Source organism: Pogoniulus pusillus, chromosome 26, assembly GCF_015220805.1.
Source record: "Pogoniulus pusillus isolate bPogPus1 chromosome 26, bPogPus1.pri, whole genome shotgun sequence".
Lineage (NCBI taxonomy): Eukaryota > Metazoa > Chordata > Aves > Piciformes > Lybiidae > Pogoniulus > Pogoniulus pusillus.
In genome coordinates this window covers 20,369,702-20,396,728 of record NC_087289.1, presented here as the reverse complement: position 1 = coordinate 20,396,728, position 27,027 = coordinate 20,369,702, and the positions used below count along the sequence as shown (strand labels likewise).

General features: G+C 43.0%; 1 protein-coding gene across 2 annotated transcripts in view; it reads right to left on the bottom strand.

Moving 5' to 3' along the window:
* The window catches only part of CLSTN2 (calsyntenin 2), a 274,828-nt gene that overhangs the window by 88,439 nt on the left and 159,362 nt on the right, over positions 1-27,027 (bottom strand). For both annotated transcript variants that reach the window (XM_064165450.1, XM_064165449.1), the window contains exons 3-4: positions 26,458-26,666; positions 16,913-17,062 (exon numbers count right to left, since the gene is read on the bottom strand). In XM_064165450.1, the coding sequence (XP_064021520.1) occupies positions 16,913-17,062; positions 26,458-26,666 (359 nt within the window). The remainder of the gene's footprint in view (positions 1-16,912; positions 17,063-26,457; positions 26,667-27,027) is intronic.

Here is a 27,027-nt window from a genome sequence, read left to right as displayed (position 1 = left end):
CAGACCAAATATCTCCAAGCGGCTGGCTATATAAATCAGTCTCATTGGACTATGACCATAAGCTAATATAACAGATCTGTAATGCTACTTCTTGTCTCCAAGTGTCTTACTCATTTTGCAAATTAATAGTGACAGAAAGTTCCAACTGAAAGGACTACTCCTGCTTTCAGCGTGACCTGACTAATCTGTAGTTTTTCCTATATTGTTATCTCACAGCTCACATCATTAAAGAAATCCCCTGTCTTAGGCAGCTACCTGGTCATGCCATACCACTACAACACATCTTTTCATAGAATCTTTCAATGGTCTGTGTTGTAAAGGACCTTAAAGATCATTTAGGCCAATGCCATTGCCATGGGAAGTGCCATCTTCCACTAGATTAGGCTGGTCGAAATTGCATTTGACCTGGCTTTGAATGCTCCAGGGATGGCGACTCCACCACCTCTGGTAAAGGGTTGGACTTGATGATCTGTGAGGCCTGTTGTGACAGGTTTATGCTGATGTTCTTGACTAATTATGCTAATGTGTAGGTGTGTGCCTTGCATCACAGTATCACCAAGGTTGGAAGAGACCTCACAGATCATCAAGTCCAACCCTTTACCACAGAGCTCAAGGCCAGACCATGGCACCAAGTGCCACGTTCAATCCTGCCTTGAACAGCTCCAGGGACGGCGACTCCACCACCTCCCCGGGCAGCCCATTCCAGTGTCCAATGACTCTCTCAGTGAAGAACTTTCTCCTCACCTCCAGCCTAAATCTCCCCTGGTGCAGCCTGAGGCTGTGTCCTCTTGTTCTGGTGCTGGCCACCTGAGAGAAGAGAGCAACCTCCTCCTGGCCACAACCACCCCTCAGGTAGTTGTAGACAGCAATAAGGTCACCCCTGAGCCTCCTCTTCTCCAGGCTATTTTGTCATACATGTTAGCCAACTCCAGCCAGTGTACCACACAAGAGTGCCACATGAGCAGAAATACAAATAGTCAACTACTCTGAAGTCACAACACTACTCAGTTCTGCTACCTAATGTGTACAGATGCATACGAAGAAAATTTGTCCAAAGAAGTCCTCTTACATGCACAGCTGAAGTTTCTCTTTTTCACCTACAGACTTAGGTGAAAAAAAAAGACTCCATAAGTAGAAAAATTCTAGCTCCTGGCATTCAAGAAAATCCCTTAAAGAAAATGGACAGAGACGTGATTGCTAAATATCAGTGGGGAAAAGGCAATCACATATATATTTGTTTATGCACTTAGTAGACAAAGGAGCTTGTTTGGTTGTTTGTTTTTTTTTTTTAGCTGGCCTTGTTTTCAGGAAGCTTTCATCTTAAATGGAATAAAAATTTACCAGGAAGTCTGAAAGTCCATGCAAACATTTTGAGCTGTAGAGCAATCCCTAGTCTAGAGTCCAGGCAAAGGAGACAGGATGCTGATAGCCACTGCTATGCTTTTGACAATTCTAAGATTTTCTTCACGACTTTCAATCCAAATGGCAACAGTGCAGCACTTTTTTCTAAAGAGGATTCTGACACTTCATGGAACTTGCTGAAAGTATCTTTAGTGTCTATTTTTATTAAGCTCTTTAGAGCGCGACTAAAATACAACTACAGCCATATTACTACCTGTGCACATTATCAACTGAGTTGCTATTTCAGTAGTAATTTTCTGGTAATAACATTCATTCCATTCATTCCATATTAAGTTGGATTTAATCTGCAGCACTGCATAATTTGTCTGCAATTGTCAACTTAAACATTCTCTTAGAAATTCAAGTATCATATAAGGTACATAATTACAATAACAAATTTCTGTTCCCAGTTTATTCCACAAACTTGAGGTTAACATTTTTTACTCAAACAAGAGTGGCAATTTCTTTCAGATACTTAAAGTAAAAATAAGATAATTTGCTGGCTTGTATATATGCTAGTAATATATGAATTATTGATCTTCATAGCCTCTATTCATCAGTTAAAATATTTTATTCCTCTACCCACGAGGGAAAAAGCGTCTCGTGTGTATATGAAACATTTCTGACTATCTCAGCAGCCCTCAGGTTTCAGCCACCTTTTCATTTCTCAGCTATATCAACTTAACAGGCACTCACGCAAGACATTCATTAGTGTATGCGAGATGTGACTGAACTATTAGCTGTAACATATCTGCAGCCTCACACTCACCTCCAGTTATATGAAGAATGTCTTATAGAAACCACATTATATAAAATGCCACTACTCACAAGGAAGAAAAATGGAAGACTTCTGTTTCTGCCACATGAGTAGGAAGAGGTGTTTCATTTCAGAGTATTACCTTTCCACTCAAGGTAATTTCTACCTACAGATCATAAACCTTAAACCTTCTAAATCGCTCACATTTCTCTCAGCTCTGAATTGTAAAACATCGACTGGACTTGAATTAGCATCTCTCTGCCAGCATCAGTAAGTTTGCAGATGACACCAAGCTAGGAGCAGCTGTGGATCTCTTGGAGGGTAGGAGAGCACTGCAGAGGGACCTGGACAGGCTGGATGGGTGGGCAGAGGCCAATGGGATGAGACTGAACAGGGCCAAGTGCAAGGTTCTACACTTTGGCCACAACAAGCCCAAGCAGTGCTACAGGATGGGGACAGAGTGGCTGAGAGCAGCCAGGCAGAGAGGGAGCTGGGGATGTTGGTAGATAGTAGGCTGAAGATGAGCCAGCAGTGTGCCCAGGTGGGCAGGAGAGCCAATGACATCCTGGCCTGGCTCAGGAGCACTGTGGCCAGTAGGACAAGGGAAGTTATTCTGCCCTTGTGCTCAGCACTGATCAGGCCACACTTTGAGAGCTGTGTCCAGTTCTGAGCTCAATTCAAGAGAGATGTTGAGATGTTGATTTCTCTAGAATTGAATCAAATTAAGAGTCTTATGGAACATGAATCACCAAAGGCCTCTGACTTTCAGATGTGTAAAATCTTAAAATGTGACTCATGTCTAGGGTCTGATGCATGTCACTCCGAAGTTAAATCATTCCATCTGAAATGGGAGGTTGCATTAGCTTAGCTAAAGTCAACCAACATGATTACTTTTGTCATGTGACACCACCACATTACAACACAAATTAGAAAGCTAAGCACTATCTACCCCATTGGAGGGGATACTAATCTCCCATGGGAATAGTTTACTAGCCCTGTTAATGCTGCAGAAGCCTGTCCTTGCTTAGAATTTTTAATTCAATAGGATTTTGCTTGTCACTTGTGATATAAAACCTTTCCACACAACCTAAGAGAGCCTCTTATAGGCTCTCTTCTAATGTACATATATATGTATATATAAACATATATATGAGATATAAGAGAATTATACCTAAAAAATAACCTTAGAGTGTAAATATCACAATGTCAGGTTTGGAGTTCAGATTTCATCAGACATAAAACAACCACGTAAAGTTGGATCTTGATCTCTCAGGCACTCAAACTACTCCAAGATCAAAATAGATCAAACTTAGAATCACAGAATCATAGAATCAACGAGGTTGGAAGAGACCTCCAAGATCATCCAGTCTAACCTATCCCCCAGCCCTATCCAGTCAACCAGACCATGGCACTAAGTGCCTCATCCAGGCTTTTCTTGAACACCTTCAGGGATGGTGCCTCCACCACCTCCCTGGGCAGCCCATTCCAATGCCAATCACTCTCTCTGCCAACAACTTCCTCCTAACCTCCAGCCTATACTTTCCCCGGCACAACTTGAGACTGTGTCCCCTTGTTCTATTGCTGGTTGCCTGGGAGAAGAGACCAACCCCACCTGGCTACAATGTCCCTTCAGGTAGTTGTAGGCATCAGTGAGGTCACCCCTGAGCCTTCTCCTCTCCACGTTAACCAATCCCAGCTCCCTCAGCCTCTCCTCGTAGGGCTTGTGCTCAAAGCCTCTCACCAGCCTCGTTGTCCTTCTCTGGACATGTTCCAGCACCTGAACATCTCTCTTGAATTGAGGGGCCCAGAACTGGACACAGTACTCAAGGTGTGGCCTGACCAGTGCTGAGTACAGGGGAAGAATAACCTCCCTTGTCCTACTGGCCACACAGTTTGTAAGTAAATTCCAATGTACTACAATTTTCCTTTTAACAGAGAGTAATGACTTTCCTTGATCTCTACACTTGATTTTGACTTTTTCTGTGTAACCTAAGTATTATATTTGAACTTCTAATGCTTGATGATACTAAAAATGACAATTTGATTTGTCCTTGGAGTATGACTGTCACATGTGGGGAAAAGCTATAACCTGATTAATGTCGTCTCCTGTATGTATTTGGCCATGAAATTTGATTACACCTCTGGATACTAAAATATATGGCAAAGCAATTAAAGACAATTGCAGCATGATTCCTACTCTGTCAGTAAAATACAAAATGTCTCTCATGTTGGACTGGAGATGTGCATTCTGGCAGCTAAATGTAAGATAAAATTCCTGCAGTGCCATTAGTGAGTCTCTATAGCATCTCTACATAATAGCTGGAACATAAGGTTGCCAGAGCAATGAAATTTGTAGATCTTCTGTTTCCTCTACAGCATCTTCACCACTGTTATGTGAAGTATTAGCGCAGGCCAGCTGCTCAGAAAAAGGTAATTCTGCTCCCTTCCTTTTTTTTTTCCAAACTTGTACATTTCAGCATTGTTGAAGTATTGTTTTTATTGTTTTTATTAAAGAACTCCCTTTGACCTGATCTAGAACAAATAAACTTATCAGCATACACAAAGCATTTCAAATGAGATCAGAAATGTCGCTGTGGTTTTGTTGAAAGTGCACAGATTTTCATGATTTATGAAACCTCTTTTATCTTAGAGGCAGTAGCCAGACAACTCTAGATGCTGTACACAAATACCTGGAAGAGCAGTGCCCTGTCCTCACAAAACCATAATTTTCTTTCAATACCACGAATTTACAGGCAGTGCAGATTGCCAGAATATCATAGTCTGCAGCCATCTCACGTAAACTGCTGCATGCTTAGACATTCTCCACGTGCGACAGATCAATGGCCATAAGACACTTCCAAAATGTACACTATTTGGCAATTTCTGCTGTGAACTAAAGAGAAGGATTTCTTTTAGTGAAATGAGGATTGGGTAACATTCCTGCATGTTTTCTCTAGGGCAGCATTCTCACCGTATTTATGCACTTACAAGTCCTGCCATCCTAAAACAAACAAAAAAAAATTAAAAATTAAAAGAATTTTAATTTCACATCTGGAAAAGAAAAAAAAACATACACAGAAATTGCTTTATCTGTTCTGCCTACTTGTTTCTGGACTAACTCTCCTCAAAATTGAAAAAGGAAAATTTTTATTTGCAAAAAAAAAGAAATTGCAGCCTTCCACAGATCTTACAATAAATTCTGAATTATCTTTTTTGGCTCACAGGTGAACAAAACTGAGTTAAGATTGTTCTCTTAATTTTGAATATATCATTCACGTTAAAGTAGATACCTGCTATGGTTTGTCATTTCAGAAGGAAAGTTCAAAGAAAGACTGGTAGTGCAGGTATGCTTGGCTCTTGTTTAAATCCCTTTGTTTCTTCAAAGATCCCAAACTACTTAAAATAATCCAAACTCTTCAGGTTTTCTAAGCAGTTTCCCATGTATTAAATTGATTATTTTACCAGGAGTGAATTTAGTAGGATGTCCCCTAGACAACTGATCACAAATCAGGAAGGAAGTTTCAGCACAACACTACTTCCAGGATCCATCAATGTCACCACCTGGTGCTCAGGATATAATTTTCCAGAAACAGTTTTCTAAGTTTTAAAGGGTCAAGGAGTCACCACTGACTGAAAAAAAAAATGTTTTTTCCCTTGGGAAACAAGTATGGAGTTTTACAGCAGTTGTCACAACTCCTACCACTGCTGGAAGATACGCATTGTGCTAGGGAGAAGTGGTAGAAATTATGTCAAAAATGAAACAAGAGTTAAGTGTCAGCTAGGACTGACACTTCCTATGTGTGATTAATAACACACACAAACAACATTAACAGCACACATAAAGACCACTTAGGATACCTTCATCAAATATTTCCCTCTATGTTTCAATAATATATGTGTATACAATGTACATTTGTATGTACAAATATATATTGACATCCACATTAATGTATGCATAAAACATTAATTTTTTAAGCAACACTGCAAAGTAATTTTTTACACTTCTCTCTCTGTAAGGGAGAAAAGAGGGTTCTGCATCCAGCATCACAAGTCATGTAACTGAAGTAAAACCCCCTAATAAGCATTTTTAGGTTTGTCTGCTCATCTACCAGCCAGTAACATAGAAACCACAGGGCTGTGAAATGTGACACCATGTACAGATTTAGCGATTTTAAGTACACTGAGTGTTCTGTTAAGGAAATGATAATCAAAGCCTGACTCAGTTAAAGCCTCTCCAAAGCAAAGACCCAAGCCACCTTCTGAAGGCCTGCTCAGACACCATGGTTTGCTGAGATTTGAATGCAGATCTCATAAGCAGAGACACAAACCTATATATGCCTTCTCTTTCTGCAGAATGCTAATAAAAACAAGCAAACAAAGAAAAACTACAACAAAAAAGAGAGAGACGGAAATTTGGACTTTGGCAGGATGACAACAAACTCTGCTTTTGCAGAAGTAAACCACAATGGAATAGCTGTTGTGCCTGAACTAGTGATGCTGAATATTCCATTGCTGGACTCATAAATCCCTAAGCCTTAATGGTGCTCAACATGTAACCATCAGAAAAATAGGAAATAGCATAGGTTAAACTATGATTTGTAGTGAGATTACCTTTGCATAACAGTAGGAATTTCTTGCAGCAAACTGGGTTCCAGAGCCCCAGCTGCATTAACAGGACTCAAGAAGCCTCAACTAACACCTCCATTTGTACCCATGGGCCAGGAGCTCCATTCAAGCTTAATCTCATTCCTGGCTTGATCTATGGTGATGTAGGGATGTTGCTCTCTAGCTCAGACACATCTCTGGCCATAAGTGTCCCTGTAACAAGGAATTCAACCCACGGACTGGCTTCACAGACTGGCCTCAATGACATGAACCTGCCCAGTGACCTGGCCCATGAACCTCCTCAGTGACCTGATCTAACTTCCATCTGTGGATCAACCTACCTCCTCAACATGAACATGCCTGAGAGTCTGGGCTCTTGGCTGGACCTGTACCCCATCTCTGGGTCTCCCCTGCTCACCTCAGCTGTCTGAAGGGTTGGTCCTTGATGATGAAGACTCTGCTATTACAATTGGCTCCTGGTTTGCCTTCCTTTAAGGAGCAGCCCTGCTCTTGCTGCTTTTTGAGACTAGATTTAGATGTGCTTAAAGGCTTCCAATGTCTTCAGAAGGATAAACTATCACCAAAGGATGTCATTATGGAAAGAGGAAACTTCCTAGCTATCCTGGAGAGCAGGGACTGTGAGTAGTGTTTGGATCCTGGTATCTCAAAGGATTCTTCTATTGAGGAGTAGTCAAAGAGCTTCTCAAATTTCAAAGCACATGCCCCTAAATACTACATGGAGAGGTTATCGAAATCAACTGAACTGAGGATGTCAAAAATCGTGTGGAAAGTCTACAGGTTTTAAGACTGGGTGGCAAGAATATGTGGAAGTTTCTATATGCAGAGAAAAAATATCATAGGGAAAAGCTTCAAACCTATCCAGCACAATATTTTTTAATGGAACCACCAGCTGATAGAATCATAGAATCAACCAGGTTGGAAGAGACCTCCAAGCATATCCAGTCCAACCTAGCACCCAGCCCTATCCAATCAACCAGACCATGGCACTAAGTGCCCCAGCCAGGCTTTGCTTGAATGTCTCCAGGGATGACAACTTTACCACCTCCCTGGGCAGCCCATTCCCATGCCAATCACTCTCTCTGTCAAGACCTTCCTCCTAGCATCCAGCCTGTAACTCCCCTGGCACAATTTGGGACTGTGTTAGCTACAACTTAGAGGTAAGAAATTTCTCAATGAAATTATAATTGACTCAATGGGGCTCAGGGAGACCGTGCAGTGAAAAAGCAAACAAACAAACAAAACTAAAGACTCTTTTGTAGATGTAAATGCAAAAAGATAAAGAGGTGAATTTCTATAGAGGGGTATGGAAATAAGGTCTAAAAAAGAATGGTTTCTTGCATCAGGGCTTTTTTAAGTATGGAAAACCACTAAAATTGTGTTGTAAAAAATCCATTAAACAAAAAATAGAAATAACCTCAACTGCAAATCAATCAATTATGCTGTCAAATACTATCATCTAGAATTTCTCTATAATGCAGTCTCGTACTTGCATGGCAGTACATGATCACTCCATTGTTTGAAAATCTTAGGAAGTAATAGCGTGAAAAGAATTTGTAGCATAACTGTAAAGTCAGTTAACAAAACTCACTAATGAGACTTTCCAATCAAAATAACTGATCAGGAATTAATTCCATTCACTGATATCCATTTTTAGGTTGCTTGGTATACTAATACTTCAGAGTGGTCTGTTCAGAGTGGTTTGATGATAGTTTCCATTGAGTTTGTTTCTAAAAGCATCTAAATAGAGTGGAAGCTTCTTGTTTATGGCAATGTCTGTCTGGGGTGCTTGCTGATGGTATATTACGTAATGTCCATCTTCAAAGAGTAGGGAAGGAGCTCCTACATTTAATGAAGATTTCAATGCTGTTAGCCCAAAGGCATTTTGTTTAAGGGGTAGCACCTCTGCTAGTTGAGTCTTATTTGCTCTGCTATATGTGTCAGTCATGCAGAATCACCTTCTAGAAAGAGGAATAATTGTGTGCATTGTTTTACATAAACCTATTCTTCCCTGTCTCATCACTGCACAGTGGAGGTTATTTGAAGGGCATCTGCATTGATACTCATTGCACTAAAAATTTTAACACTGAACTCATTCTCTGAGCAGGCAAATACTATCCACTTGCACTCTGTGTTGTCTGACCTGGTGACATACCGGTGAAGGGAAGCAGTCACCTGCTTGACAGATAGAAAGGTCCAACTTCACATGGATGGCATGCAATATGCTAGAACAGAACACACTGATTTTTATTGTCCTTGTAGTGAAGACCTATCATAAAATTTTGTCATACATGAAGGGAGAAAGTGTATGTGTGCCAAAAGCCCAAATTCAAATATAATGAACAGTATCAAAGCATATTCTTCAGACAAGCGGCTCTAAACTTTCATATGTAGTACATTTTTCTTTAAGAGTTGTTGCTTTATAGATGCTATTTTCCCTCTTTAAATTCTCACCATCGCAATAAAATAAGAAACCGACAGCCTCTCATATTAAATACCTGGTATTAACCACATACAGCTCTGACTGCTAAAAGAGAAGAAAATAGTAACAATAGCTGAATTCCAGTTTGTCATTAAAATCTTAAATATCTTGTAAAAACACAGTCTAAGATAAGCAAAGCATCAAAACCAATAAAACTAACCTATTTTGAGGTTGTTTCTATTACTTTTATTGGCTACTTGGTATCTATACCACCCGATGGGACCAGCAACAGTTATCCGGCCCATAATTAATGCTTAAACCATGAACTAAGCATAAGAATAGAGGACCTTTTTCCTTCTAAATTTCAGTCTGCAAATTTACCTTCAAGTACTACAGACAAACTGGTTTTTTTTTTCCTTCTCAATCATTCTTTTTAAAACATTACAATTCCAAAGGTCAGGTTGGTCTCGTGTGTCATGGAGGGCCTGTAGGCCCCAAAAGAGGCTTATTTCTGCCTTGCCTTGCCTGGACATGTTTTTCTGCCAGGACCCCTGGTTGTAAACAGGTTGTGTAAGCCCCCACACACCCAGCTCGTGTCTCCCTGGGGTAAGCCCATGTGATCCCCATATTTGGGGAAGTCCAGGCAAGAGCCTTCTGCCTATTATGGCAAGGTTTGGCTGACTGCCAACCTGATTGATCATTCTAGTGGCCAAAGAGGCCATTGATCTCAGCCCACATTCAATAAATAGGGGTGCACAGGTAAACAACGTGCTCAGCTCAGCTCAGACACATGCTCTGACCCTAACTTACAGCTCAGGTCAGACCCTCAGGCACAGGCCCTGCATAGCTCAGCCACTCAGATGCTCAGAGGCTCAGACCTCACGCTCTGACTCATTTGCAGCTCACCTGCCTGTGTATCTTTCTTGCGGAGTTCATTTAAACCTGCACCTATATATATATATGAGGAGCCTATAGCCTCCTAAGCCAGCTGTGCACATCTGCATGCCATTGTATTATCAGAACCAGATCCTGCATTGCTTTACCTACAGAGCTCAGACTCCCAGCAGCCGCACACACATTGCGTGCCCACTGCCTGTCATTGCCTGGTAAGCGCCGCTGCTGCTGGGATAACCAAGAAGCAGACTCTGGATTGTCTGCACACACACACAGCCTGAAGCTGTGAAGAACCGTGCCAGAGACAGCACGATATTCTCCTCCTCAAATCCTGCCAGCTGAGGATTCCTGGACACAGCACCCAGAAGAAGCCAGCAGCACCAAAGGCAGAGATCACCTCTTCGCCAGGAGAAAAGGTCAGAAACATATTTCCCCAGAAACTTGGAAGATTTATCCTTTCCCCTCAAGCCAGGGAGATTCCAGCCTCCAAGTCCATGGGTAGAGATCCACTGAAGTCTGGACATTAGACACAGGCTGTGATGCAGCCCCGGAGGGTGATTAATAATTAATAAGAGTTGTGAGTAAAAGCTTTACTACCTCTGTAATATAAGTTGTCTCTGCCATAAAGCAGAAAGAGTTTTCAGCCCTGTCTCCTGGGCAAATAGCATATGACCCCAAGTGGCATTAAGCCACAGGGAAAACTCCTCTCTCTGTTTATAGTTTGAATATTATCTAGCTAATGAACAAATTCCTGTACATATTTCATCCTAGATTGTTTTCATAACCGTGTACCGACTTTTAATATTAATATGCAGTGGTTGAGGGTGGTGAGAGTTCAGAATATTGAATTTATTAAATCTATATTTTTATATAAAATTATCTTGCCCCAATTAATTTCTCCCCCTCCGCCAAATAGGCGTAGGTTACAGAATACCACATCCGCAACACTGTGTGACTGCATAATGTGGTTACGTCCAGCTGGTTTGTCCCTAATGCAGCCCTCATTTTGGTCTTAATTCTTTATAATTTGTGGCAAGTCTATCTTTCTAGTGCACTGCCAGCAGATTTTTCTCCATTTTAGACAGAATAAATGGTAGATCCTTACAAGCTTTCCAGAAAATCAACATCTTAATCTGAAGTCAGTAATCAGAATTTAAAAAAGTCTTTCAGTCCCACAGGCAGTAAATGTGCTTTGTGGGAATGGAGTGAAGAATAATAATAACAGATGGATGCTGACCTTGGTTCCCACCAGCTGCTGGCTACCTTATCTCAGAAAGGATAGATAACGGACACCTCATAAATGAGAAAAACAAGGTGTGGTTTATGCTGATGTTCTTGACTAATTATGCTAATGTGTAGGTGTGTGCCTTGTATCACAGTATCACCAAGGTTGGAAGAGACCTCATAGATCATCAAGTCCAACCCTTTACCACAGAGCTCAAGGCTAGACCATGGCACCAAGTGCCATGTCCAATCTTGCCTTGAACAGTCCCAGGGATGGTGAGTCCACTACCTCCCCAGGCAGCCCATTCCAGTGTCCAATGACTCTCTCAATGAAGAACTTTCCCCTCATCTCAAGCCTAAATCTCCCCTGGAGTAGCATGAGGCTGTCCCCTCTTGTTCTGGTCTGACCACCTGAAAGAAGAGAGCAACCTCCTCCTGGCTACAACCACCCTCCAGGTAGTTGTAGACAGCAATAAGGTCTCCCCTGAGCCTCCTCTTCTCCAGGCTAACCAATCCCAGCTCCCTCAGCCTCTCCTCATAGGGCTGTGCTCGAGGCCTCTCCCCAGCCTCGTTGTCCTTCTCTGGACATGCTCAAGCATCTCAGTGTCCTTCCTAAACTGGGGGGCCCAGAACTGAACACAGTACTCAAGGTGTGGTCTAAACAGTGCAGAGTACAGGGGCAGAATGACCTCCCTGGTCCTGCTGACCACACCATTCCTGATGCAGGCCAGGATGCCACTGGCTCTCTTGGCCACCTGGGCACACTGCTGGCTCATGTTCAGGCGGGTATCAATCAGCACCCCCAGATCCCTCTCTGTCTGGCTGCTCTCCAGCCACTCTGACCCCAGCCTGTATCTCTGCATGGGGTTATTGTGGCCAAAGTGCAGCACCCTGCACTTGGAGCTATTGAACACCATCCCCTTGGGCTCTGCCCATCTGTCCAGGCAGTCAAGGTCCCGCTGCAGAGCCCTTCTGCCCTCCAACCCAGCCACATCTGCCCCCAGCTTAGTGTCATCTGCAAACTTGCTGATGACTGACTCCATGCCCTCATCCAGATCATCTATGAAGATGTTAAAGAGGATGGGGCCCAGCACTGATCCCTGAGGGACACCACTAGTGACAGCTGCCAGCTGGATGTGGCACCATTCACCACCACTCTCTGGGCTCAGCCCTCCAGCCAGTTCCTAACCCAGCACAGAGTGTTGCCATCCAAGCCATGGGCTGAGAGCTTAGCCAGCAGTTTGCTGTGGGGGACAGTGTCAAAGGCCTTGCTGAAGTCCAGACAGACCACATCCACAGGCCTCCCCACATCCACCAAGCAGTCACCTGATCATAGAAGGAGATCAGGTTGGAGAGGCAGGATCTGCCCTTCCTAAACCCATGCTGGCTGGACCTGAGCCCTTTGCCATCCCTTAGGTGCGCTCTTATCACCCCCAAGCTAACCTGCTCCATCAGTTTCCCTGGCACTGAGGTCAGGCTGACAGGTCTGTAGTTCCCAGGTTCCTCCATCCAACCCTTCTTGTGGATGGGGACCACGTTGGCAGTTTCCAGTCTCCTGGGACCTCTCTGGTGAGCCAGGACTGCTGGAAAATGATGGAGAGCAGCTTGGCTAGCTCAGCTGCCAGCTCTCTCAGCACCCTGGGATGGATCCCATCTGGTCCCATGCACTTGTGGGTGTCCAGGTGGCTCAGCAGGTCCTGAACTAATTTTTCATGGATTTCCAGGGGAACACACTGCTCCCTGACCCCATCCCCCAGTTCAAGAGGCCACTTGCCCTGAACTCCTCCCTCCTTGCTGTTGAAAACTGAGGCGAAGAAGGCATTCAGGACCTCAGCCTTTTCTTCGTCATCAGTTACAGTGTTCCCCTCCTGGTCCAGTAAGCAGTGGAGGCTCTTCTTGCCCTTCTTTTTAGCACTGATACATTTATAAAAGTGCTTTTTGTTATCTTTCATGGAAGTGGCAGCCTAAGTTCTAGCTGGGCCTTAGCCTCTCTAATTTTTCTCCTGCATAATCTGGCTACCTCCTTAAACACGTCAGGAGAAGCCTTCCCCTCCTTCCAGAGGTGATACACCCTCTTTTTTTCCCCCAGTTCCTTCAGGAGCTGTTTGCTCATCCAGGCTGGTCGCCTTCCCCTGCGGCTCATCTTTCGGCACATGGGAACTGCCAGCTCCTGTGCCTTCAGGAGCTCCTGTTTAAAGTAGGTCCAACCTTGCTGGACCCCTTTGTTCTCAAGGACTGCTGCCCAGGGGACTTTGCAAATAAGTTTCTTAAGCAAATTGAAGTTTGCCCTCCGAAAGTCCAAGGTGTGGGTTTGGCTGTAGTGCCTCCCTATCTCCCTGCATATTGAAAACTTCACTATCTCGTGATCACTACACCCCAGGCAGCCTCCCACTGTCACATCTCCTACCAGCCCTTCTCTGTTGGAGAGCAGCAGGTCAAGCTGAGCTTGACCCCTAGTAGGCTCACTGAACAGCTGGGTCATGAAGCTGTCCTTCATGCACTATAGAAATCTCCTGGACTGCCTCCTCTCTGCTGAATTAAGTTCCCAGCAGATATCTGGCAGGTTAAAGTCACCCACAAGGACGAGATCTGAAGATCTTGAGACAGCATCCAATTGTTTGTAAAATATCTCATCTGTTTCCTCATCCTGGTTGGGTGGTCTGTAACAGACTCCAACCAGGATGTCAGATTTGTTTGTCCTCCCTCTGATTTTAACCCACAAGCTCTCAACCCCTTCATCCCTCACCTCAAGCTCAGTGGCAAGGAGTGACTCCCTAATATACAGGGCCACCCCTCCTCCTCTTCTCCCTTGCCTATCTCTCCTGAAGAGGCTGTATCCCCCCAGTATAGCACTCCAACCATGCCTGTCATCCCACCAAGTGTCTGAAATGGCAACTATCTCATAGTCACCCTGGTGGACCAGGACTTGCAGTTCCTCCTTCTTGTTACCCTAGCTGCATGCATTGGTGTAGATGCACTTCAGCTGGGCTCTTGATTCCTCAATTGTCCCTAGTTTCCTTGCCACTCTCTCCTTCTCAGAGAGAGTAATTGCCTCACCCACCCCCTTCAGACCTAGTTTAAAGCCTGCCTAATGAGCCCTGCCAACTCCAGTGCCAGGACTCTCCTGCCCCTCCTAGACAACTGCACCCCATCATGATCAAGCAGGTCTGGCGCAGTAAAAGTTCCCCCATGGTCAAAGAACCCAAAGTGTCGCTGCTGGCACCATCCCTTGAGCCAGTTGTTGATGGCATAGGTTCTGCTGTTCCTCTCTGTGAACTCCCTTGCCACAGGGGGAACTGAGCAGAACACCACCTGTGCTCCTGCCCCATCTATCAATTTCCCCAAGGCCTTAAACTCCTTTTTAATTGCCCATGTCCCCCTCTTTTCAATCTCATCCCTGCCAGCCTGTATTACCAGCAAGGGGTAATAATCAGAGGGCTGGATTAGGTTTGGGAGTCTCCTGATGATGTCCCTAACCCAGGCACCAGGAAGGAAGCAGACCTCCCTGTGAGATGGGTTGGGATGACAAATGGGTCCCTCTGTCCCCCTCAAGACGGAGTCCCCAACAACTATAACCCTTCTATTTTTCTTTGTTTTTGTGGAGATGGTCATTATAGTTGGTGAGGACTGCTTCACCCTAGGCACCACCCCAGATGGCTGCTACTCAGTCTTCTCATCCCCGCTGCCCTCGGCCTGCAGGGCCTCATACTTGCTGTGCAAGGGCAATGGAAGAGGAGGAAAGGGCCGGGGTGGATTTCCCCTGCTGCCTCTGACAGGAATCTGTATCCATCCCTCCCCATCTCCAGGAACAGTTCCCTTAGCAGGGGGGATCTGCAGAGCCTGCTCCCACAGATCCAGCTTCCTTTCGCTTTCCCTTATTGACCTGAGCCTGGATACTTCAACCTTAAGCTCAGCCACTTCATCCTTGAGTTTTGACACCAAGGTGAGGAGAAAGTTCACCTGCTCACACCTGACACAACCATTTGCCCCTTCACACTCCATGTCAAGTATCAGGCTCCAGCACTCCCTGCATCCAGTAGCCTGGACTCCTGTGTTGATGCACCAAATCTGTCTAGGTGCACATGCTGTTTCTACCCTTCATCATGCGAGTGACAGCCATGGTGCACTGTTTTATTGACAGTTATTAACAAGATAAAAAAAAATTAAAGAAATCCCTAGCTGCAGGCAGCCTGTGGCTGTGGCTCTGCAGCCAAAATGGTGTCGCGCGCACTGCCCTGGCGGGTTTTTAAACCTCCCGCGGCTGACGTCACGGCCCCGCGTCACAACCCCGGTCAATCCCGTGAGAGATCAACCCTGCCGGCCCCCCTGCCTACCTGGAGGTCCTCCCGACCCACGAAATAGCAAAAACAGAGCAGAAAGTGAGAAGGCTCTTGTGCTAGTTTGAAGCAGGGTAGAATGTTTTGGTGAGAAGAACTAGATCATAGGCTGTGAAAGGAAAACAATGGTGATGTCTGCTCCCCTCAGAGTCTTGCTGAAGAAGAAAGGAAAACATTAGATAACACTCTCGCCATTTTGTGGCACTCTGCTTTGGGCTTCTGACTGAGCCGCAGCTCCCTAACCTCACCTTCAGCTCACCTTTGCTTCTTAACCTCTTGGCTGAACCTCCATTCTTCCTTGGGACTGGGGTAAGGTTGAGAGGGGCAGGTGGAAGGTGCAGGGGTGGTTGAGAGCCCCTCCTGGGGACTCAGGTTTCTGGGAGGGGAGTTGTGTTTCTGTATTACCTTTTACCTTGTATATTTCTGTATATAACTGTATATATTGTAAATATCTGCTTGTATATTGTGCTAGCTGTAAATAAATAGCTTCATTCCTATTCCCAGAGCTGGCTGAGTCTAGTTGGGTATTTCTAAAGTGTGGGGGGGTGGGGAGCACCCAAACCATCACAGCTCTGAGTTTGAGCAAAGCAGTGCTCGCTGTGATCTCGATTGGCTCTGCAGCCAAACTGGCCCTGAGGGTATTTATTGAGAGCCAAATGATGAATAAACGTCTCTGGCATAATTCACATTGAATCATCTGGAATCCATGTGGCATTGCCTTGGATCACATTGATCTATATGGGGCCTTGACCATGTTTCCCACGAGCAAGTAAGCAAGCAGCTAATTCTACAACAGTGCTTGACTCCTGCACACACGCACATGAAAACTGATTCTGCACCTGGAACAAGGTAGTCTGAACAATTCTGGCACACATGGGAAAACTAACTACCTTAGTGGCTTCAGAAGATGTATTTAAAGGTGCAGTAGGAGAAAGAAAAATCAGAAGTATTTATAAAATGTTTCTTTGTATACAGACCAAATTATAAAATAGCTTATTGAAACAGAAATTTGTCTTTTTTTCTTCCTAGTCCACTCTTTGTTCTGACTGGAGAAGCAACATGGCAAATACAAACAAGTATGGGATCATTAGCCACATTCTTACTAGGCTTAGAATGAAGTAAACATATGAAATAGCAACAGTTTTCTATACCACTGCAACAAGAATCTGAGTTCCTTACTCTGGGGTGGAGAGAAAACACCAGAGAAACAAATCTGAACAAAAAAAATAAAATATATAAACTATTAAACCTTACCTTGCCATCCTGGTTTGCACACTGGTTTGACATTGACTCGTACTAAGACATCTTCTGTTGCATGTTTCTGACCACAGTCAAAAGCTGTTACCATTATCTTATACTGGTGCTGTTTATCATAGCTCAGTTTCTCAGTATTTCTGATGTTACCTATAGATTCAATAGAGGATAATGTTAGGAAACTACTTGGCTAAGCATACACAGACTATAACATTTGTCTCTTATTTAATCAAGTTCTTTGTCACCAGAAAGCATTTTGAAGCACATGAGACATCCACAGGCAGGACAGTTACGAGGAATGGGGACTATTTTTCTTTCAATTGAGCAGATAAGTTCCTAGGCAGCTAAAATATGTTAGGCATGTCTGTGTTAGAGAACATCTGTTCGGTAATACTTTGTAAACTAAGGCTGTCAGACTAATTATCAATCAGATCTTGAAGAGCTGGTGCAACGTTTTTTCCACACCTCCCCCCAAAAAAATGCTTTAATATGTGTGGTGGAGGGCAGCAGAGCCCTCTTGCAAAACCCTCATTTACACAAAGAATTATGGCTCAAAAGGCCTTCCATCGAGAAGTCAAAATATTGCTTTCATCTGCTTGCATGTCGGCAGCTGCTGTCCCAGCGGCCGTTACAGCCTCTGGGAAGATTTCTCCCCCAGAAGGCAGAAACTGTAAACATAGGCTATTGTTTTGGGAAGAAGACCTTGGGGTTTTAGACATTGTGAGCACCCAGGAACCCCTGTTGGGGCTGACCCCTGGGTGGTGCCACAGGTTGGTTTTGGTGAAAATTAGCCAATGTGTGAATTAATTATAACTCTGAACCAATCTGTATTATTCACGTATATTCATTGGAGTCTGGTAAGATACACCTCTTCTGAACACTATAAAAATGCTGCATTTGCCTTAATTGAGTGCTTCCCTTTCTGCTCGCTCTCCTTTTGACTGATACCCCTGCTCACACACGCACGGCACGGCACAGCTCGGCACTCGCTTGGCATACGCAGCAACCAAGCTACAACCGGCTTGAGACGGCACGGTTACAGGCAGCGCTACCATCCCAGCCAGCCTTTGGAAGCCAGCGTCCAGCCTGGCCCGGACCTGCAGAAGCTCAAACAGCGCGCCTCAATCCATAATACTCTAAGACTTCTCAGAACTGAATCCGGACAGTGAGTAACTGACAAAACTTAATCTAAAGACTGAATAATCTCTCAAGCTTCCAGTGAACTCTCTCAAATCACAGGCTCTCTTCATTTTTGTCATTCTGTAATTTAATTCACAACCACAGACAAAGAACTTACGTAGGATAGTCATAAGTAAGTTTGTGGAAGGGGATTTCTAGTGTTTATAATAATAAATCTTTTAAATTCTTTCAAATTCAGCCTCGCATCTCATTCCCCAAAACCAAAATGAACTTTTCCCTTCTCCATAACAATATGGCAGCCACTTTTCCAAGACATGCCATTAAACATCACCCCAGCCAAAGTATCTTCCTCTTCCCCCTAACACTATTATCTTTCAAGGGAGAGAGATGTTTAGCCCTTTAACAACTTGGGGTCTGAAAATAGAAAAAGCCCCAGAATCACCATTTACACTGGAACACTGCAGAGTATGTGATATGACAGCACAGGGTTATCACATGGAAAATAGAACCCAGCAACAGCAGAGATTATCTCTTGAACCTGACACATATATAAAGATGACAAATGACCTGCTTCAGGACATTGCAACTTCCATGAAGAAAGGGAAAGAACTTTCTCAGAGTACTTCCTGCAGGAGTGGATGAACAGTGTGTCAATTACATGGTTTGTAATTGAAGAGTTCAATATTTTAAATCTGACTCCACTGAAATGCATTTTCTGATCAGACTGAACCCAGAGACTGTTTAATACTAACGAAAGTTAATAGATTAAAAAAACCTCAGGGCTGTTTTTTTCTATCATCTCTTTGAATGAGGATGTTGTAGAATTCAGAAAATAACTTACTTTGGATCAGTGCCACCCATAACAATTGCTTTCAAGCATGTTTGCAAAATCAGTTTTTTGGTCTATATTTGGAATGGGAAGCACCCAATCCTTGATTTTAGTCAAATACATTGATGGTCTTCCCATAGGTGTAGCTTAAATCATCTGTTAGACACGGTGGCATAGTTTGAGGTTCTGGGAAGGAAGAATGAATGCTTTTGCAATTACCACCACCTTCAGTGAAGTTCAAAATTTGTAGTTTAAATAGACCCTTGCATCTGTGGCTGTAAATGAGGTCCAATACCCTACTTTCTGTTGGCTCAAAGTTTTTACACCTCCCTTTTTGTGTAGGGCACAGAGTGGGACAAACCCTACAACTAATTTTATACCTCAAATGGAGAAGCAGAATGACCTGTTGAAGGTTAACAGGGAAACAGTCCTGTGTGCTACACCTTACACCTGATCATGCCAGGCATTCTCAAGCCTTCCAGGCAGATAGCTCTTCCCATCACAAAATCAACTACAATAAAAATAGCAACTACTTCATTATTTTTGAGTAACTGGCAAAACAGTTTAATCTATCCATTCTCCCATCCTGAGTTGTTTGATTAGTATTGGCCTAAGAGGATTTCATATAAAACTGTCAACATATATTTAATTATTGAGTTAATATCCGATCAGTTTTTCTTTCCTTTCCACATTAGATTATTTCTTACATGACTCATTTTATCTTTTCTTGGCTCTTCTTGATATTATTCCAGTCCATGACAGCAGAGATAATTCTCAAGAAACCAAAATTGCCTGAATCTACATTAGCAGACTGCTAGCAATTGTGCAGCACAGCAACCGTCCTCTAAGATATATAAATTATTACAATGTATTTGCATTCAACTAAATCTCTCTCCCAAGATTCCTGTTTCATTATAGTCTTTTAAGATTTGGGTTACAAAGACTCTGACTTTTAGGCGTTATTCTGAAAGGTCATTTGAATGCCTCACAGACATTACTCAATAGTTTATGGATTTCCTCATTATTCTATTTTTATGTTATCTCTGATGCTTCATGCTTTCTTTGATATTTTACTGTTTGATCAATGTGATGACAAAGTAGACACAGAAGGGAAGCATTATAAATACATACTAAGGTTTTAGAGATGATAGACTGAGAATTTATATTTACATCTCACCTATAAACAAAAAGCTAATCAGTAAAATTAAAAAAGAGAAAATTTTAACAGAAGTACTTCTCCACATAGTTCACAGCTAGGTCATTAAAGTATTTTTTCAGTCTTCATGAATCTCTGTCTTTTTCCTGGAAATATTCAAAGCCATGAAAGATTAAAAAACAAACAAACAAAACAACAACAACAACAACAAATCCCCAAACCTCCCAAACAAGCACACGGACACAAAGCTCCAAAACCATGGCTCAAACAAAAGAAGATAACCAACCAAACAAAAAAAATCACCAAATGAACAAGATCAGCTAAGTGACGACAGGAGCACAAAACTTCCTCCCTAACGACGTACATGTTTAAACTTCTCTTCAGGGCTAGTTTTGGGGATGCTTTGATACAGATTTCCCTCTCACAGCTGTCTTCTATCTTACCTTGGAGCACTCATAAGAACAGGGAAAGCCTCAAGAAACTTATTAAAGCAATTTCTTCTTAAATTTTGTATTTATTTCCTATGTGGACAAGAAGTATAAAACTCAATCTCCTATCTTAGAAGGGATGAGGGCTGGAATTGTTTGTGAGTGGCCTCTGACTTGAAGTCTGCTTGTAGAAGTGAGACATAAACATTCCCAGTTGCCAAGAGCCACCAGAAGCTGTTTTGGTCCATTAGCCAATCGAAGGATTAGCTTTGCTTTTTGTCAAAAATGGGCACTTTACAATGATCATGGAAAGAAATTGTGGTTTAATCAATAAATACTCCATGAAAATGCCTAACTATAAAGTTTCACTACTCTTCTGCAATAGGAACTTTGCATACTTCCTAACACAGATCTCAGAGCTGTAAAGAAGGACCTTGTAAGATCCTGTCCTCACCTATTTCCTAAGATTTGTAATTTGATAGAACCTATCCTGGCTGTACAGATAAGTCAGTAACTCATCTTCACAGATCCAGAGGAAACTAGCGTGTCTCACTAACCTGATCTCCTTTTGTGATCAGGTTACCTGCCTGGTGAGTGTGGGGCAGGCTGTGGATGTAGTCTACCTGGACTTCAGCAAAGCCTTTGACACTGTCTGCCACGAGAAGCTCCTAGCCAAGCTGGCAGCTCATGGCTTGGACAGATTCACTCTGTACTGGATCAAGAACTGGCTGGATGGCAGAGCTCAGAGAGTGATGGTGAATGGTGCCACACCCAGTTGGCAGCTGTCACCAGTGGTGTTCCCCAGGGATCAGTGCTGGGCCCAGTCCTGTTCAATATCTTTATTGATGATCTGGATGAGGGGATTGAGTCCTGCATCACTAAGTTTGCAGATGACACCAAGCTAGGAGCAGGTGTTGATCTGTTGGAAGGTAGGAGAGCCCTGCAGAGGGACCTGGCCAGGCTGGATGGGTGGGCAGAGGCCAATGGGATGAGATTTAACAAGGCCAAGTGCAGGGTTCTGCACTTTGGCCACAATAACCCCAGGCAGCACTACAGGCTGGGGACTGAGTGGCTGGAAAGCAGCCAGGAGGAAAGGGAGCTGGGGACACTGATAGATAGTAAGCTGAAGATGAGTCAGCAGTGTGCCCAGGTGGCCAAGAGAGCCAATGGCATCCTGGCCTGCATCAGGAGCAGTGTGGCCAGTAGGACAAGGGAGGTTATTCTTCCCCTGTACTCAGCACTGCTCAGGCCACACCTTGAGTGCTGTGTCCAGTTCTGGGCTCCTCAATTCAAGAGAGATGTTGAGGTGCTGGAAGGTGTCCAGAGAAGGGTGACAAAGCTGCTAAAAGGTCTGGAACACAAACCCTGTGAGGAGAGGCTGAGGGAGCTGGGCCTGTTTAGCCTGGAGAAGAGGAGGCTCAGGGGTGATCTTATTGCTGTCTACAACTACCTGAAGGGACACTGTAGCCAGGTGGGGGGTGGCCTCTTCTCCCAGGCAACCAGCAATAGAACAAGGGGACACAGTCTCAAGTTGTGCCAGGGTAGGTATAGGCTGGATATTAGGAAGAAGTTCTTCACAGAGAGAGTGATTTCCCATTGGAATGGGCTGCCCAGGGAGGTGGTGGAGGCACCGTCCCTGGAGATGTTCAAGAAAAGACTGGATGAGGCACTTGGTGCCATGGATAGGGCTGGGAGAGAGGTTGGAATGGATGATCCAACCTGTTGATTCTATGATTCTAAGGGATCTTAAGTATCATATGGTTCACACTTCCTTAGCAGAAGTCCAACACTTCTTGGCAAAATCTTCATATTGAACAATCTGAAGATGTATTTGTGAAGTGCTTCCCACTGCTGGGTAGCAAATAGGGTTATCCTAATTTTAGAGAGGAGAGGAGGTCAAAGTCATGACAGAATTTGTACCTACATCTGAATTCTTTGATCATCTGACCATGTTCCCTGACACATGAAGGTAGAACATGCATAAAAATGTTCTACTGGCATTACAACTGATACTTGCATTGTGGTTGGATTTATGTTGCCTGATAAAAAAGCTTACATAATATTTATACAAAAACTCACTGTCCTGGAGTCCTGTATACCCCAAAATTCCTCTCCCTCTGTGGTTTGAATGGGAGAGGAAAAGGCATGAAAAGACCTGTTTTCCCTCCCCCTGCCTTGGAGGCATGAAGTGGGGGAGCAAGGGGCCCTTCTGGCATGAGGGGTGCCCGTGCAGTGCCCACGCTGGGATCAGGCTGTGATTGGCTGTGGCCGTCACGCCCAGGCAGTGGTAACTCTGCTCTTTGCCTAGGAAGGGTATAAATACTGGGGGACTTCCCACCTTGGGGTCCCCGCCTTAGAGTTCTTCCCTGCCTGGATAGACTCTGCGGCAGGAGCCCCTGGCACTCAGCTCCGAAGGAGGCTTCCCACCTTAAGCACCCTTTATGCAGGCTCAATAGGCCTTAATGACCCACAAATGGCCTCTGAAAGAGAGCAGGGGACAAGCAGCTGGACCACCCTTCTTTCAGCCAGCCTGGCTCACCTGTGAGGAGCTTTGGCTCAGCTTTATTATTAGTGGGGAACGTTATCATTTAACAGCTCAGCCTTTTCCAACTTCTGACTTCCAAAATAGTCAAATTACCTATGGTATCCTTGTAGATCTTCTCAGCCTAACTGAATCTGCTAATTAAAACTAAATTAATTTCTGTATATATTTTTGGGAGCAGGTTTTTGGGAAAATAAAATACCTCTATTTTTACATAAAATTCCTGACTCAGCCGCATTAATTCCCTGCCTCCACAACACTCACTTGATTTGGATTCTCTGTGAAGAAGACAACCAGACCAAACTGCATGCTTATATCTCCCAAAACACATTATGTCTTACACCTTTAGTCCCAATTTTTTACATTGCAAAGTATAAATTTGTCATTTACCTTTACTCAATTGCATTTTACTAAGAGTTCATTATCTTCTGAATCATGCACATCATATGCAAGAGTCCACTTTATTAGAGTTTTGGTTTCATAACACAAAGTAATTTTGTTCTCAAAAAATTACATATCAAGAGCCAGTTGTGTTGACTGGATAGGGCTGGGTGATTGGTTGGACTGGATGAGCTTGGAGGTCTCTTCCAACCTGATTGATTCTGATTCTATAAATGGAAAGGTTTCTACTACCTACCTTTGGGCGCCTAACATACAAAGATCTACAGAACTGTATCGAAGCTGAAGGGTGCTTCATCTGCCAGTGCTGGCTGCCTGTGACTTTCGTGTTACGTTACTGGGCAACGTGAAGTAGGCTGTGTACTGCTACAGTCTGGAGGGTTCTCCCTTTCTGCATATATTTTCCAATGCGTAATATAATTTTTTGAGACAAAAAAATGCTCCCTGCATTGGTCTAGGTACAAAAAATAAGTTTTGATTAAATGATAATGATCTCTCCTCAAAAAAAAAAAAAAAAAAAAAAAGTGATGGAGCAGCATTTCAGCATTTTCACCTTGCTAAAGGCCTACGTTCGTGGTCAGCTTCATACATTGATGATGAAAAGATGTACCATTTGGGACTGAGAATGGCATTTTTTTTCCTCACATCCTTTACTTTTGGACCCCTCTGATACATCAAGATTTTGTTCTAAGCATCTGATTAAATACTCTTTCTAGACAATGAATTTCCATACTTAGGGAAAAGTGGGAAAATCAATAACTTGCAGAAGACGGAAGAACCTAGATTTGGTTTTCACAGTGGGTAAAAAAGCTATAAACAAAATCCTAATTAGCACAGTATTAACAGAGAGTCTCAGACATGTCATGTATCTATTTTAATTGTCCTATAGGAATTAAAATTGGGCATGATGCCAAAGAATTTCCATCAGAGAAAGCTTCTATCATCTGTCATAGAGAGACATTCTCAGCAGCAAAATGTGTTGAAACTAAGCAAGATATTTCTGTCAGAAAATAAAAGTGCAACCATCTATTCTAACTCTGCCTCTAAGCCCAGTGGGTTTAAGCAATTACCATTATCTTTAAAAATTGCAAATTAGACTGCAATTACTGTTGATAGTGGCAGCACTGTGCTTTCAGTGAACAAATAGATCAAAAAGGATTAATTGAATTCATGACCAAGAAACTGCAAGTATTATAGCCTTTTACCAATTACTCGATGCAGGTTTCAAAGTCATCTCTAAATCAATGATTTTCTCATTGCCTTTGCTGAAATGCAGAACCCAGGCACATGAGGATGAAGATGTAACCAAGGATTCCTGACACTTAACTGCAAGAAGCCCACAGTTACTCGTGAACCGAGCTGCTCTGCGTGAGCTGGAAAGGCATAAGCAATAGAAATGCTTGCTCTGTGCCATGCTAAACTCAATGTATTATGTATCCATCATAGAATCATAGAGTCATAGAATCAGCCAGATTGGAAGAGACCTCCAAGATCATCCAGTCCAACATCATATCTCTCACAAAATTGGTATGAAATTATGAAACCACCTGCGACTCACGTAAGCACTGAGCCCCATACTGGCAATTTTGAAGAATTATGGATTCAAACAGAAACATGGAGAACTTCCTTTTGTGACATCAAGGGAAGTCTCATAACTAGACAAGGGAGGGAATCCATGGAGAGGAAATCTTCTAGGGAACTGCATGCAAACATCTACTTCCAAACACCCACTTACTGTGAAAAATCCTTTGTGCACTTGCTGTGGTAAAAGATTACTGTGCCAGCTGACCTCATTTACTTAAACATAAGCATACTGATGATGATAGCTCCTATATAGTATACTTGCCTCCCAACGTGTTGTAACAAGACAGCTTTTTTTCCCCAATGTCATTTACAACTTACTGATGCTAACAGGTTCTTATCTTTCGATGCTCAGCTGTGCATTGTGCAAGAACTGCACAAATAGAAATGAATAATTTCCCAACATGAAAATGACTGATTAGAGGAAAATAGGAATTCCAGGCATGTTCTCAGTTTCCAGTTTGGCTGAACGCTCCAAAGAGCATTCATATACAACATGGATTAAAGGCTTCTGCTACAAAAGATAAATCAGAATATTCCTGGCCATTCACATAAGGTGCTTGTTGTGCTTGTTCTTGTAGGGTCGGGGGCAGAACAAGTTCTGCGAGCACAGATGTGAACGTGAAGAACAAGGAGTCTCATTTACCTAGTGTCCGTAATTTGGGACTGCTGAAGTATCTGAAAGACAAAGCTACCATTTTGTATTGTCTGAAGCAAGCAGGAAGTGGAATGGAGGATATTCAACACGTTTTTCATGCAGTCTGGCCACCAATCCCAAACTCAGTGCCAAGTTCTGTGCTTTGCCATGGTGAGAACTTGGCTGGGAAAAGCGGGAAGCAAACAGACAGTGCCACCAAGGTAAAAAAGTGATGCGTAAAGGAATGTGAATATAGTTCACTATTTTTTTCTATAATATTATGTACATTAGAAAAACAACTTAAAACTAAAACAATAAAAAAATTATACTGATTTTCCAAAGCATGTTTTCTTCCATCTTGCAGGATAATACATCTGCTTAAGGAAGCACCACAGAGCAGATCTGCTGACCCATGCCCGCAAAGTTTTATCAATAAATATATCCAGAATATTCTCAATCCTACATTTAAACTCCACTCCAGAAAGTTCAGAATATTGGAACTAGCTACTAACTCTCAAGTAAACTCTATTAGGTAGGGCTATATACTGCAGTAGCAAATGCCATCACTTGTATGGGAAACTAGATTGGAGTGAATAGCAGAGCTCACCTAAAACTGGGGGCTTAATTTCCCTTATAAATTACTGTGCCACTTTCTGACCAAATCTTATGTAAAAGGGATGGAATACCCCAGTGTTACAGTTCCTTCATTCTTAAAGGTAAGAACAGGGTTACTCTCTTGAGTTAGAACTGAGCCAAGTATTATGCTACTTTCAAGTGGTAATTACTCTATCTACAAACATTACTGCTATCCATCCCAAGTTCTCCATACTCACCGTTTCTGTCGATGGCAAAAGGGACATCAGTTGTGACAATTTCATAATTGCAGATCTGGCTGTACTGTGGAGAACAGTCCTCATCTATGGCTTCTACTTGCAGTATGCTGTCATAGATCTTCCCTTCTGTCACAGCGGCCCTATAAACACTTTCTTTGAAAGCTGGTGAAAATTCATTGACATCCTTTACCTGGATATGGACCACTGCCCTGAAATAGGTGAAGACAGACATCGAAGAGAAAAATCACCAACAGTTTGCTCTCAAAACACTTGTAAGGATTAACAAAACATATATAGAAAATTATGTAAATGCCAGCTAAAATGAGATAATACTGATATTTTATGCTTAATTTACCAAATTTAATATCTTAACATGGCACTAGGTTTTGACCTAGTGCTTTTAGGGAGTGGGCTTCACAGTGCTCCCTGTTAAAATCTGACTGCCTCTTAAAACGGACCACAGCAGTAAGTCAGTGATATTGTTGCAGTGTAAGATGAGTTAATGGGCAAACCCTAGGAAAATAATTACGATACTCTTACATACTTACTACCTGAAAATGTCCAGTTATG